This window comes from Salmo trutta, chromosome 2 (genome assembly GCF_901001165.1).
Source record: "Salmo trutta chromosome 2, fSalTru1.1, whole genome shotgun sequence".
In the NCBI taxonomy this organism is placed as follows: domain Eukaryota; kingdom Metazoa; phylum Chordata; class Actinopteri; order Salmoniformes; family Salmonidae; genus Salmo; species Salmo trutta.
Genome location: NC_042958.1, coordinates 62,662,402 through 62,675,724, shown reverse-complemented (window position 1 = coordinate 62,675,724; position 13,323 = coordinate 62,662,402). Strand labels below are relative to the sequence as shown.

At 39.9% G+C, this 13,323-nt stretch overlaps 1 protein-coding gene across 3 annotated transcripts in view; it reads left to right on the top strand.

Annotated features, from left to right (window-relative positions):
* The window catches only part of LOC115160218 (myosin-binding protein C, fast-type), a gene marked incomplete in the record, with an annotated part of 51,498 nt that overhangs the window by 17,454 nt on the left and 20,721 nt on the right, over window positions 1–13,323 (top strand). The window contains 5 exon segments of one of the 3 annotated variants that reach the window (XM_029710611.1): window positions 5,164–5,181; window positions 5,286–5,288; window positions 5,592–5,609; window positions 6,336–6,359; window positions 8,656–8,682. In XM_029710611.1, coding sequence (XP_029566471.1) covers window positions 5,164–5,181; window positions 5,286–5,288; window positions 5,592–5,609; window positions 6,336–6,359; window positions 8,656–8,682 — 90 coding nt within the window. 3 annotated transcript variants of the gene reach the window in all.

The window sequence follows — 13,323 nt, the reverse complement described above, 5'->3', positions numbered from 1 at the left end:
TTGGAGGGCAAGTTGGTCAGGATAATATCTATGAGGGTGCCCATGTTTACGGATTTAGGGTTGTACCTGGTGGGTTCCTTGATAATTTGTGTGAGATTGAGGGCATCTAGCTTAGATTGTAGGACTGCCGGGGTGTTAAGCATATCCCAGTTTAGGTCACCTAACAGAACAAATTCTGAAGATAGATGGGGGGCAATCAATTCACATATGGTGTCCAGGGCACAGCTGGGAGCTGGGGGGGGGGGGGGGGGGGGGGGGGGGGTCTATAACAGGCGGCAACAGTGAGAGTCTTATTTCTGGAGAGATTCCTTTTTAAAATTAGAAGCTCGAACTGTTTGGGCATAGACCTGGAAAGTATGACAGAACTTTGCAGGCTATCTCTGGAGTAGATTGCAACTCCTCCCCCTTTGGCAGTTCTATCTTGACAGAAATGTTGTAGTTGCGTATGGAAATCTCTGAATTTTTGGTGGCCTTCCTAAGCCATGATTCAGACACGGCAAAGACATCAGGGTTGGCGGAGTGTGCTAAAGCAGTGAGTAAAACAAACTTGGGGAGGAGGCTTCTGATATTAACATGCATGAAACCAAGGATTTTTTGGTTACAGAAGTAAACAAATGAGAGTGTCTGGGGACACGCAGGGCCTGGATAACCTCCACATCACCCGAGAAACAGAGGAGGAGTAGGATGAGGGTACAGCTAAAGGATATCAAAACTGGTCGTCTAGTGCGTTGGGGACAGAGAATAAAAGAAGCAGATTTCTGGGCGTGGTAAAATAGGTTTAGGGCATAATGTACAGACAGGGGCATGGTGGGGTGTGGGTACAGTGGAGGTAAGCCCAGGCACTGAGTGATGATAAGAGAGGTTGCATCTCCGGACGCGCTAGTGATGCTGGGTGAAATCACTGCATGTGTGGGAGGTGGGACAAAGGAGGTGTCTGAAGCATGTTGAGTGGGACTAGGGGCTCCACAGTATACTAAAACAATGATAACTATCCTAAACAACAGTATGCAAGGCATATTGACATTTGAGAGAGACATAAAGCGAGGCATAAAGCAATCACAGGTGTTGATTGGGAGAGCTAGCTCAGAAAACAACAGCTAATCAGCTAAAACAACAACAAAAGGTAAAATGGCGATGAATGGGCAGAGAGGGTCGATTAGCTACACACAGGGCCTGAGTTCGATAAACAAAAATAAACAAAATGTATTACCGTGATTTTTTTACCTTTATTTAACTAGGCAAGTCAGTTAAGAAGACATTCTTATTTTCAATGATGGCCTAGGAACAGTGGGTTAACTGCCTTGTTCAGGGGCAGAATGACATATTTTTACCTTGGCAGCTCAGGGATTCGATTTTGCAACCTTCCGGTTACTAGTCCAACGCTCTAACCACTAGGCTACCTGCCGCCCCATTAATGAACAGTTCAGCAGGCATCAGCTATGTAGCCAAGTAATCATAGGGTCCAGTGAACAGCAATAGATGGAGCAGGGAAGCCGCGGGGTAGTTGCGCTAGCACGCAGAAGACACGGCGATTAAAGTTAGCAGGCCGGGGTTAGTAGTAGCTTCTGCTCCGACGTCCGGCAAAGGCCGGTTGAGGGCACAGCGGATAGCTGACCAGTCATGGTGGTATGGTGGGGAGCCGTGTCGACAAAGGGTCCGGGCCAGATGGCGAAAGAGGTATTGTAGTTGTAGTAATTTTGTTTTCTAGCCGGGAGATGCGCCTGGCTCACGGCTAACTGGTGCTAGCTTCGGGGCAGGGGAATTAGCCACTATAGCCACTCGGTAGCAGCGATGATCCGATGTAAAGGACCGGAGCTTACGGGCAAGGATCCGGTGGAGTAGAGGATTCAATCCGTGTTGGGGTAGGGTCCAGGAGGTGATCACTGAGTAGGCCGGGAGGTGGGCCTGGCTCAGGGATAGCTTCGGGGCTGGGTCACTCGGTGGCAGCTAGCTAGCTGTGATGATCAGGAGTAAAGGTCCAGGGCTTTTGGCAGGAATCCGGCGTTGAAAAGGGTAAAGGCCGCTAGCAGTGGCTGACAATGACTAAATAGCTAGTAGCTAATTAGCTGGTTAGCTTCTGATGGCTAGCTTCTGATGAAGGTTCTGTCTATAAGGTATAAAAAAAGCAGATCCGTATCACATTGGGTGAGGCGGGTTACCGGAAGGTATATTTAATTTAAAAATGGAAAAGAGATTGAAAATAAATTGAAATATGTACAATAAAAGACAAAAAATACAAAAAGGAGACGAGAGGACGACAAAACCACGTCTGCACTGCTACGCTATCCTAGTGCGTAGTCTACTAGTACGAGTTAACAGTGGTTGATGTCTCTTTCACTCCGTGCCTGCTCTGGTGCTCAGAGCCTCCCAACATCTTAAGGTTACAATCTACACTCCGTTGTTCTACGTGCATGGGTGGAGTGGGATTTTTGGAGTAGTGGACACATTTTGGTAACATGATATCCTGACCGGTCCCACCCCATTCACAAAGGGAAAATAGCAACGTTTTTTTTTTTTGTCTGTTCATTTTACCTTCCCTTGTTAGTAGTAGCTAACGTTAGTTGGCAGCCTGGCTAGCTTGCTTTAGCCTGGATAAAAACATAGCAAGCTAGCTAGCCTTTTAAGTTAACCACATCACCATGTGAAATAATCAGATTTATAATAAAGAAAATATGCCCTGCAAATATTGAGGGTAAAAAACATTATGCCAGTTTGATATGCTGCTTGTGTATTCATTCCCATATCAGCTAAAAATAGAACGTCATCCTGTTTTGGTCAGGCAGAAAACACACATGGCTAGCTAGTTGGGTACAGCAGGTTCTTCCATTTTTGATAGCCTGTAATCACTAGTTATTACTTCTAAGTAAAATACATTTTCGATTCTTGTTGTTTGGTTTAATGTTTAAATTGTCGTTGAGATTATATTTGGTTATCAATGCAAAATAGTCTACTTTGATGAATAGCCTACAAATCCAATAGGAACCAAGCGGCAACACTGCTCCCACGACTGTGGAGGGAATGATACGGCTTGTCTCAATTTTCAGGTAGTAAAAACGCACGTTGAATGCCAGAGTTTATTACAAGGAGCTACCCCTTTTGTGACATAAAACAACATTCCAACACTCCGAATCTTACGTCTGCATAGAGTTTGTAGTAAGCTTTACTCACTCATTCAAACACACCGCACGGCCCATAGTGTTTAGAGAGTGATTAGAGGGACATGCATCACTGAGTACCGGGCCATTAGCGAGGGCTGTTAGCAAGTTAGGTAGGCTACCAATCAATGGCATTCATTTGCGCAGCTTTGGATAGGATTACCGTGACCAACGATCACATGAAATTTGACTGCGGTCATGACTCCTGACTGCTGGTGCGGCAGTAATACGGTCATCACGATAGCCCTACACCCGTAACCCAGGGATCAGCAGAGGCCGTTATATGTTGAACCAAGTCATGCCCTCAATAACTCCAACCTATCAGATGAGTTTAGTTTTTTTTTCTTCATTGGGAAAAGTAGGTGTTATGAAGTCTCAGTATCTCTTTTACATCAGGAACACCACATACTAAATCATAATCTCAAGTATGGATACAATGTGAGTTGGTGTTAGTGCCCCAGCTGTGCCATGGCACTAGGACTGGAGGAGCCTCCATTTCCCTAATGCACTGGACTCTTCTGGCATACTGAAGCATGTTTTACAGATTTACACCTACTCCTCTAACAGGGTATCAGGGGCATTCACACCACGATGGTAGCCAGATAATACCCTGCTGTCTGTATTATCCAATTACTTCGTATTGCAGGATGTATTTTTACATAGATTTTTGAAGCAGATGTAAAAAACAAAAATGTGTGGAACGTACTGAAAGGTGTTATGTGATAACCATTAGTTCTATCTGATACTTACCTAAACACACGGAAGTCAACACAATACCTGGTATCAAACAGTGCATTATGAAACCGAAAGAAACAAAAGTTGGTAACAAAAGTTGTAATTCATGTAAAATGTCATTATTAGACAAAGACACCAGGTAAAAAGCAGACAGTGAAACAAAGTGTAATCTAAATTGCTGAGAAGAAGAACATAAGGATGGTCAATGTATATATTTTAGATCGATCAAAGGTCTTCCTGGATTGAATCAGAAAATGTCTTTGAAAAATGTACTTTAGCAGGAGCTTTAGGGTAGAAAGAGACAGCCTGGCTGAGGACTGCAGCAGAGGTCAGCTTTGACTATTTAAGACAATGATGGGCAACTCAGGGAGAACTGACATGACTTCCGCAAGGACATAATACACTGTCCCTTTTCCAGCCGCCACAGTAATGTAGTCAGGCCTGAGAAATCGTTGGGAGCCAGCTATATGATATGCCTGATGCGTCTATTTCAGATTAGAGGGTTCTTTTACCAGCTTTCTGCCTCAGCCAATCCAAAGTCGGTCCCCTGTCCAATACCCCTGATAGGCAAAAGGCTGGCTGGACAAAAACCCGGACGGACCAGAAAGAGGAGTCATACTGGCAGGCCAGATAGCAATGTCCCTTTCCAGAAATATCTACTGTCGGTGATCCAATGACCCTGAGGTCACAGTGAAATTTGGGGTCAGGTATCAAATTGGGGGGTAATGCATGCCGTGTTTCACAGTCTCCTACAAATTCTACTGGTGACGATTTTAAAGTGGATATAAAAGTCTGGTCTCTTCCACTCTAGAGTTACACTCCAAAGAAGTGAGCCACATAGTAAAATGAAACACTACATTTAACATAGCTGGTCTAACGTCATTGCATGGACCATCTGTTGCAAACAACCTGCAAAAGCTGCGAGGGAAAGGCAAATATTGAATAAAGCTTAGTCTTATCACCATAAGTCCCTAAATTAGACATCTCAAAATACCTAAGTATTGTCAGAAAATGTTGTGTACCTTTGAGCATAGACACAAAGCTTTTTTATTGAAATGCCAAATTTAAGTGGTAAGCATTGCTTTAATTGTAATGGTTACATGATTGTAGTCGCGCATACGTCATTGTAACACTGCCAATTTATGTTTTCCATTTCAGATCAGGTCATGCGAATACTTATTTAGGGAATCAACTGAGGATCAACAATGATTTCCCTACAGTCTTGTCAACTCTTCTGATGTGCTGTGTACTGTGTGTTTCTGTTTTTTTTTAGTGAAGCCGGAGGGCGAGGGTGAGTAACCTGTGGTGGTGACCTTTGAGTGCATTACAGTGGCATAGTTAGACATGATAATGACTCACATTTTTCCATGTCTTCTTGTCAACTGGTCATGTCAGAGGGTAAGTTACAGGAGGGTAGGTTACAGGAACTACTGTAAAACAAAGCCATGTCTCCATCTGTTATTATTGTGCATATGAAGGGGCTGAATGGCAGAGTGGACAGATGTAACTAAAACATGTAACTAAAACATCTGCACCATGATAATGTAATATCATTTTACCCATTGTCTTACTTTCATGCAATTGCAACACCCATATAAAGATATGAGCATATTGTCATGGTTTTGACCAGTACTGATGACTGGTTATATACACTATATACACTTCTTCTTATCTAACAATTTTTTTTGTTTGCCTTCTCAGGAGAAGCACCAGCAGAAGGTAAGGTGATCATTTCTAGTATAGACCCCAGTTCAGTGTCAATAAAGCCACTTTTCGATGGTCTTCATACAATTGTTTAGAATGCAACACTTTTGAACACTTACTGTAACACTGAAAATGTGATTCTAAAACGATCGGTTGTCACTAATCCCAATGCCGCTAATAGAACATTAATCAATTTGTAGCCCCAATTAAATCAGCTGGCATACATAATCAAACCAAAATATCCCCCAAATCAACTCAAATATATAGAATCACAAATGAAAGTGCAAAGATTACGTCTCTGTTTTAGTCTAGCAAAAATGTATTTTAGCCTGGTGGAACCAACCAGATTGCTACATTCCTCTGATTAGTTGAAGGTGATCCAATCGCTGACAAGTTAGTTTTGAATAATTCCCATTATTAGACATAAGCTCAAACAGTTTCAATATGGAGGAATGCCAGACTGATACCTGCAGTGAAAGAGAATGCTGAACACAGCGATCAGCCTGGTTCCACCCGGCTAAATGTCTTTGTCCTCCAAATAAAGTGAATATTCAATTCAGTTCAGTCCCAAAATCCAGCAATGCATTTAAAAAAGTGGCTAAAATCAAAATAATCCAGGCGCAATACATTTATTAAGGAAATACGGAAATAAATAAACTTCCCAGTTCAGTTGTTAGTCTGTGTAACACGTCTAATATCCATGCTGTAGTCCCTCTGTAAATAATGATAATTTCTCCTCAGCCGAAGAAAAAACTGCAGAAGATGGTAAGGGACACTATGTTTTATGTGTTGAGTGTTCAGTGTTGATAGGTTTGGTTGTACGTGCAGTATAACCTCAAAGAAACAAACTTCAGATACAGAGTGACCGGTCAACTGAATGAGCAAAATCAAAGAGAAACATTTATTAACGCATAAACTAGAATTATTACGGACAAACATAAATGTTGTTATTACTTGCTAAAACACATCAGACATTAACAGAATTTGGCTAAATGATGATAAAATACTTACTGTACTGCAGTGTACTTGATGCAGTGTACTGTACTGTAAAATATGCTATCATATGCACTTTGATGTCTGATGTAGTCCCGTTTGATTATGTATCATCTGCACTCTTGTGGTCTTCCTTTGTTTCGTTTTTTGTGTTTTTTTTGGATCTGTATCATTATGTGATTTGTCTTTTTTCGTCTTGTTTTTAAATTTTTCTACTTATTTGATCTTAATGCATTAGAATTTAACTAACCTGTACAGAAGCAGGCAAAGTGTCTGAAGTACATCAATTAATTAGCTTAGTAAAGAAGATGTGGAAATGCATTTACTCCGTCAGCTGCGTGTTGGTTTGTTTATGTTGCATCACAACCTGATTTGATAATTGTGTCTATGTATATACACGTTTGATGTGTGTTTGTCTGCACATACTATCCGTGACTGGCATGTGTGCCAGGTTGGTTTGACTGCTGTATTTCTCAGGTATACAAAGTATATTTAAAGCAGGTGCTTCCACACAGGAGTTGATCCTGAGTTAATTAAGACAAACACCAGATCTCAACCCAATTGAACACGTCTGGGAGATTCTGTAGCTGCGTCTGAGAGCATTTTCCACCAGCATCAACAAAACACCAATGGATGGAATTTCTCGAACGGTGTCACATCCCTCCAATAGAGATACTTGTAGAATGCAAAGGCGCCAAGGTGCATTTAAGCTGTTCTGGTATCTCGTGGTGGCCCAACGCCCTATTAAGATCATTTGTGTTGGTGTTTCCTTTATTCTGGCAGTTACCCGTACATATGCATGCATGTCTGTATGTATGTACGTATGTACAGTCTGGTCTGAAATTGACTCCATTGATAAAGATGAGCCCACTGTATAAAATAAATAATTGAAGTACTGAGCTATATTGTATGCTCAAACAAATGGGGAAATAATATTTTATACAATTTCTCAGAGAAAGATATTTTGTTAAACAAATAATACTCTTTTCTCAAATTGGTAGGGATCAAAATGATTGACACCCCTAAAGATTCTTATAAATAAAGTAGTCAAAAGTTTAGTATTTGGTCCCATATTCCTACTGTAGTATGACTCTACAAACTTGTTGGCTGTGTTTGCATTTACATTTAAGTCATTAATAGTAAATCATGTATTGTGTCATTTTGGAGTAATTTTTACTGTAAATAAGAATAGAATATGCTTCTAAACCACAAGAGGCTGCCGAGGGGAGGACGGCTCATAATAATGTCTGGAATGGAGCAAATGGAATGGCATCAAACACATGGAGAGCATGTGTTTGATGTATTTGACACCATTCCACTCATTTCACTCCAGTCATTACCACGAGCCTGTCCTCCCCAATTAAGGTGCCACCAGCCTCCTGTGTTCTAAACACTTTTACATTCATGTGGATGCCACCATGATTATGGATAATCCTGAATCAATCATGAATAATGATGAGTGAGAAAGTTACAGAGGGTCAAAGATCCTACTCCCAAGGCAAGCTAACCTCGCCTGTTATTGGTAGTGGTGAGATATTAGCATGTCTTGGGGGCACTTGTATTAGTATACTGTACAAGATATGTATGTAGGTGCCTACGTATGTGCCTGCATACAGGCTGTGTTCAGGTCATGGTAAACGTATAATACTCATAATATGATATCTTGCAAAGTAAAAATAACTATTTTATCTGATGGAAAACCAGCAGACGGGAGTAAGAGAACTATGTGTGTAAATATGCGGTATGTGTATGTTATGGACACAATGTACTGTATGTGTTTGTATGCATGTACTGCACTGTGCAGTCTAAATGTTCCTCAGTGTGTTATATTTGATATTTCAAATTATTAGATTAAATATCTGTATTTTTTAAATAATTCCTCAGACTCTGGCATGTGTGGAACTACGTCATTCTCTAATTTTGGTGGTGCGATAGCCCTGTTTCAGTCCCTCAAGGAAGTCCAGTGTTTGCAGACGAGTTGGTTCTGCGTGCATCAGAATCGTATGTCCAATTCACAGGAATGTGTCTATTTTATAGTTTCCCAGTTAAAATGCTTCCTTTTTCTCAGATGAGCCACTGCCTGAAGGAGAAGAGGGTAAGATAAGTTTCGTTGGACTGTATAAACTATCAGAGGATGCCTTAGTATTGTATGACAGAACACAACCTATGTGTCAACTGTCAACAGCAGACCTGGGTCAAATACATATACAGTTGAAGTCAGAAGTTTACATATACCTTAGCCAAATACATTTAAACTCAGTTTTTCACAACTCCTGACATTTAATCCTAGTAAAAATTCCATGTCTTAGGTCAGTTAGGATCACCACTTTACTTTAAGAATGTGAAATGTCAGAATAATAGTAGAGAGAATGATTTATTTCAGCTTTTATTTCTTTCATCACATTCCCAGTGGGTCAGAAGTTAACATACACTCAATTAGTATTTGGTAGCATTGCCTTTAAATTGTTTAACTTGGGTCAAACGTTTTGTGTAGCCTTCCACAAGCTTCCCACAATAAGTTGGGTGAATTTTGGCCCATTCCTCCTGACAGAGCTGGTGTAACTGAATCAGGTTTGTCAGTTCTGCCCACACATTTTCGATAGGATTGAGGTCAGGGCTTTGTGATGGTCACTCCAATACCTTGACTTTGTAGTCCTTAAGCCATTTTGCCACAACTTTGGAAGTATGCTTGGGGTCATTGTCCATGTGGAAGTTCCATTTGCGACCAAGCTTTAACTTCCTGACTGATGTCATGAGATGTTGCTATAATATATCCACAGAATATTACCTCCTCATGATACCATCTATTTTGTGAAGTACGCCAGTCCCTCCTGAAGCCTCCTTGTCCCCATGTGCAGTTGCAAACAGTAGTTGCAAACAGGCTTTTTTATGGCGGTTTTGGAGCAGTGGCTTCTCCCTTGCTGAGCGGCCTTTCAGGTTATGTCGATATAGGACTCGTTATAGATACTTTTGTACCTGTTTCCTCCAGCATCTTCACAAGGTCCCTTGCCTTTGTTCTGTGATTGATTTGCACTTTTTGCACCAAAGTACATTCATCTCTAGGAGACATAACGCGTCTCCTTCCTGAGTGGTATGACGGCTGCATGGTCCCATGGTGTTTATACTTGCGTACTATTGTTTGTATAGATGAACGTGGTACCTTCAGGTGTTAGGAAATTGCTCCCAAGGATGAACCAGACTTGTGGAGGTCGACAATGTTGTATGAGGTCTTGGCTGATTTCTTTTGATTTTCCCATGATGTCAAGCAAAGAGGCACTGAGTTTGAAGGTAGGCCTTGAAATACATCCACAGGTACACCTCCAATTCACTCAAATTATGTCAATTAGCCTATCAGAAGCTTCTAAAGCCATGACATCTTTTTCTGCAATTTTCCAAGCTGTTTAAAGGCACAGTCAACTTAGTGAATGTAAACTTCTGACCCACTGGAATTGTGATACAATGAATTATAAGTTAAATAATCTGTCTGTAAACAATTGTTGGAAGAATGACTTGTGTCATGCACAAAGTAGATGTCCTAACCGACTTGCCAAAACTATAGTTTGTTAACAAGAAATGTGTGGAGTGGTTGAAAAACAAGTTTTAATGACTCCAACCTAAGTGTATGTAAGCTTCCGACTTCAACTGCCGGTCAAACACTGTTCAGCACTTGATTTAGCTTGCCCAGTACAATCGAACTAATGAAAAAGCTGAAAAACTTCTAACTATAATAGCCCACCTCAAATGCTGTCAAGTATTTGACCTATGTATTTGACTCATGTATTTGACCCTAGTCTGGTCTATTTAAGCAAGGCCCGAGGGGGTGTGGTACATTGTGAATATACCACGGCTAAGGGTTGTACTTAGGCACGAAAGTGACAAATATGTAATTTTGCTGAACTATCCCTTTAGTTAATCAAAATTACATGTTTATATATTTGTTTCCTTACTTTAAAATCAGTCTATGGACAAGGAGAGACTGCAAATAAGGAAATAAATATATGCATATGTAAATATATAAAGTACATTCCTTTAATGGGGATAGCAGAAGAAACAATGATGTACTTGTATATTTTGTGTAATATATTAATGTTTTTGATGTACAGTATGTGGAATTTTGTACCATGCACAACATGTATGGGCCTGTACGTGTTGATTGCCTGAGTAATGCCGTACAATGTATGTGTGTATGTATGTGGAGTATATTGGCGTTATTTTAATATATTCTATAATGGTTTTGTTTGGTCTTGGACATGGCGACACCATATCATTGTCTTTGATGGTGCATGATTGCAGAACAATTATTGTTTATAATGAAATTGTCTGATTACTGTAGTTGAACGTGAAAAGTAAACACAGTAATTTGTATTTCCAGGAAAGGGAGAATGAAAATGTCATCATTTTCTTCTCTTTCCCAAGGAACTATGACCAATGTTCATTATAAGAGGCAAAAGCTTTTTTAATATTGTATAATTAGATTTGTGGAAATACTTACCTTATACAGTTTATGTATTGGAAATATTTATTTGGAAATACAGTACCAGACAAAAGTTTGGACACACCTACATGTACTCATTCAAGGGTTTTTCTTAATTTTTTTCTATTTTCTACATTGTAGAATAATAGTGAAGACATCAAAACTATGAAAGAACACACATGGAATCATGTAGTAACCAAAAAAGTGTTAAAAAAATCAAAATATATGTTATATTTTTGATTCTTCAAAGTAGCCACCCTTTGCCTTGATGATAGCTATGCACACTCTTGGCATTCTCTCAACCAGCTTCACCGGGAATGCTTTTCTGGGAATGAAGTTCCCACATATGCTGAGCACTTGTTGGCTGCTTTTCCTTCACTCTGCGGTCCAACTCATCCCAAACCATCTCAATTGGGTTGAGGTCGGGTGATTGTGGAGGCCAGGTCATCTGATGCAGCACTCCATCACTCTCCTCTTTGGTCAAATAGCCCTTACATAGCCTGGAGGTGTGTTGGGCCATTGTCCTGTTGAAAAACAAATGATAGTCCCACTAAGCGCAAACCAGATGGAATGGCATATCGTTGCAGAATGTTGTGGTAGCCATGCTGGTTAAGTGTGCCTTGAATTCTAAATGTGTCTATTACTTGAACTCTGTGAAGCATTTACTTGGGCTGCAATTTCTGAGGCTGGTAACTCTAATGAACTTATCCTCTGCAGCAGAGGTAACTCTGGGTCTTCCTTTCCTGTGGTGGTCCTCATGAGAGCCAGTTTCATCATAGCGGGTGATGGTTTTTACGACTGCACTTGCAGACGGACCTTTTTTGCGACAGCACTTGAAAACTGACCTTCATGCCTTAAAGTAATTATGGACTGTCATTTCTCTTTTCTTATTTGAGATGTTCTTACCATAATATGGACCTGGTCTTTTACCAAATAGGGCTATCGTCTGTATACCACCCCTACCTTGTCACAACCCAACTGATTGGCTCAAACGCATTAAGAAGGAAAGAAATTCCACAAATTAACTTTTATCAAGGCACACCTGTTACTTGAAATGCTTTCCAGATGACTACCTCATGAAGCTGGTTGAGAGAATGCCAATAGTGTGCAAAGCTGTCATCAAGGCAAATGGTGGCTACTTTGAAGAATCTCAAATATAAAATATAATTTGATTTGTTTTAACACTTTTTTGGTTACTAAATGATTCCATATGTGTTATTTCATAGTTTTGATGTCTTCACTATTATTCTACATCGTAAAAAAATTGTCAAAATAAAGAAAAACCCTGGAATGAGTAGATGTGTCCAAACGTTTGACTGATACTGTATATATTTGGAATATAGCTGTGAGCAGCAATGAACAGTGTTCACAGGATGAAAGAAAGGACACAAAATCAGTTTCGATAACAAAGCAAGCACTATCATGTAGGAGCTACTGTATATTCCTTTAGGTGTAGTCAGTGAAAGCATTACCATGTTTATCTCTCCATACCACAAGGAATTATTCAAATAATTACTTAATGTGTTGAGTTTATGTACCAATTCTGGGGTCAATTGGTTTATGTTAAGATTTGTTAAATATTTCTTGCGTTAGCGTATTGGTATATTGCAGTCATCTTTGAATTCTGGGACTTTATTTTGTCAATCTGTTTGTGTAAATTGTTTAAATCTCAGTCGGTACTCTCCACATTAGCATTCCAAAATACTTCAGTACACTCTCACAGCTGTAATACGCAGACTGCAAGAGGCAGGACTTCCTGTTTAAAATGTTCCCTAATAAAATATCCACTTTTCACTATGTTCTGACCACATAATGTGGAGTGTATTTACAGTGGTTTAAATGGACATGTAAAATCCTTTTTTTATTTTTTATGTGTCAATAACTTAGCCATCTTTTGATCAAACGTAAATTTAGACATGTACTATGTCCCTACATTCCACATTTGCTGTGATTTGGTCCTGGTTCATGAGAAGAAGATTTTTGAAGTATTTGGTAGCATATTTTTATATTGGCTAATATGCATCTACTGGTAAAGTGTGGCCGTCTTTGAATGAATGCATCAACGTTATTTTCTCAAACTCTTTAGGGACTATTATAATGAGTCCAAAGACAATAATTTTGAGTGAATCTCACTTAGTCCATGAAGATTTTGGGGGGATTATTTTAAACATTGGTGTTGCATAGTCCAAAAAGTGAATTGTTAATAGTTTCCATATTTTTTTAAAGATATTAATGCCAAACTTAACATGTTTCATCATAGTA